This window comes from Sphaeroforma arctica, assembly GCF_001186125.1.
Source record: "Sphaeroforma arctica JP610 unplaced genomic scaffold supercont1.4287, whole genome shotgun sequence".
NCBI lineage: Eukaryota > Ichthyosporea > Ichthyophonida > Sphaeroforma > Sphaeroforma arctica.
The window spans coordinates 1-2,250 of record NW_014036271.1 but is presented as its reverse complement, the minus strand read 5'-3'; the positions used below and the strand labels follow the sequence as shown (position 1 = coordinate 2,250).

General features: G+C 47.7%; 1 protein-coding gene across 1 annotated transcript; it reads left to right on the top strand.

The window, feature by feature from the left end:
- Window positions 1–760: 760 nt before the first annotated feature.
- Window positions 761–1,701, top strand: SARC_14202 (hypothetical protein; the record flags this gene model as incomplete). The annotated part of the gene is made up of 1 exon (XM_014291666.1): window positions 761–1,701. A coding segment is annotated over one exon (941 nt), but the record flags the coding sequence as incomplete, so codon positions are not given.
- Between the last annotated feature and the right edge of the window lie 549 nt (window positions 1,702–2,250).

Below are 2,250 nucleotides of genomic sequence, written 5' to 3'. Positions count from 1 at the left end.
GTACGTACAGGCAGCCGCTATCTATCATCTGCAATCATTTAGCTGTGTTGGAAGGGTTGTTGCTGTCATCACATCATCATAAGAACTATCCTTAGTCTGACATCGATAACGTATCTTGCATGCGAGTCTTGTGATGCGTTCTGATGGGGTATCTAGCTGTGCGTGTGTGTGTGTTTACTTGTCTTGGTCGGTGTATCCTGTTTTGCTTACGCAATTACGCTTCAGGGTTCTAGGGTTTTAATCTAAACTAGCTATAGACTAAAATAAACAGATACTTAGCTAACTACAGACTAAACTAGCTACATACTAAACTATATGCAGACCTGCCGGACGCCGAATTCCCCACGCTACCCTCAGGTATGTCCATTGCCATCTGCACGTGCGTATGTCTGTGGAGTTGCGTGTGTGTGTGTTTGTGTGTGTGTAAATTTATGTATGTGTGTTTATGTATGTATGTGTGTGTGTGTGTGTGTTTGTGTGTTTGTGTGTGTGTAGATTTATGTATGTGTGTGTGTAGATTTATGTGTGTGTGTGTGTGTGTGTGAGTTTGTATAAACTTATGCGTGTGTGCGTGTGTGTTTGTGTATTTAGATATATGTGTGTATGTGGGTGGGTGTGGATGAGTACGCTTGTGTGTGTGTGCTTACGCACTTTCGATTTTAACCACTCGATGGTATCGCAAGCAGATTTTCTTCCTATAATCCCAACTGAGACCTTGAACCTTCGTTGAAATTCATGTTAAATCGATACGAACACACAGCCAAGGCGACGCCTCCGCCTTCACTGCCAAAGACCGGTCCTTTAATCAAGACTTCAGTTGCACAACCAGTCAAACCACGCACAGCACCCCCACGCTCAGCTAACACAGCCGCACCCCCAGCTCCAAGTGTTCCAAAAAGATCCCCCGGAGCGGTTGTGGCAAATACAACCAATGGGAATGACTCTAATCTAAAACCAACCAATGAAAACAGACCCAGATCAGAGTCCCACGTGACTAAGGTCCTGTTTCCGGGGTACCGTGGTAGCAATGACGTATCGGGTGAACCCGTGCCCCGCGCACGCTCGAATACGGACGAGAGAAAGACCGACACCCCATCAACAGACCCATTCCAACCGAACAGAAGTAGCCAATCATCCAGACCTCACAACACAACGCACAGACGCACTGGCTCGCAAACGAAGCCTGTTGTTGGGGTACGCATGACAGGGACAGACCGCAACCAGACCCTCAACCGCACCACCAGTCAACCAATGACTGAGTCAGGCAGCAAGCACCTCTCCATGCCGACGGGTCCACGCACGATGGCACACACACCGCCGAAACACCATTCGGGCTCCCAGAATAGCCTCAACCAAGCCCAACCTCAACCACAGGCATTTGCGATGAGTAGGAGTTTCGGCGGGTCTCCGGCTGGCAGTGGCTCTAGTTTCGGACCCTCGAGTTCCGCGAGGGGGGTAGTGGGGAGTGCTAGTATGAGCTCAGGGCTTAGTGGATATGCCGACGGCCAAACAGGCATGAATGATAGTGTACATAACGGTACGAATACGAGTGGGAGTATGAGTCGAGGCGGTATTGAAGCATACACGCACCCGGGTGGGGTGGCGTTGAAGAACTGGTCGATCCCAGAGGCGCTGGAGGTTAACTACTACACAAACTTCGAGCACCTGGCCGAGGGCAAGGCAAATGTCCCGAGTAAGTGAGATTGAGGGTACAGCTCATTGGTGGCAGGTTAAGAATGGGGGGGGGATATATCTCTTCATGATGTGTTTCGCTTTTGTGTGTGTCTGTGTCTGTGTCTGTGTCTGTGTGTGTATGCGTGTGGGACTTTGTGGTATATACAGTTGAAGAAGACGAACGTTTCGCTGCTTTGACTATGTATCACGCGTTAGTGATGCTGAATTGTGCCTTTCACAAATACGAGGCCAACCGGACTATCTCGTATCTTGACTGTTTTATTGTGTGACCTCATTTTCGGACAACCCAATATAATCTTTTAATGTCTGTATATCCCCGCATCTCACAATGATGAATCGTCATGATCTCGCGCAATTGTTCACTATCGTTCTTTGCTTATCGCTTTCAAACGTACTATATATATATATATATATATATATATGTGTGTGTGTGTGTGTATATATATATGTGGTGGTGGTGTGGTGTACGTACGCAGTAATCGACACCGACAACGTAAGGTTCGGTACGGTTAACGGGTACCGTACTTTTACTATTACGTTCCGTTTCCTTACTTA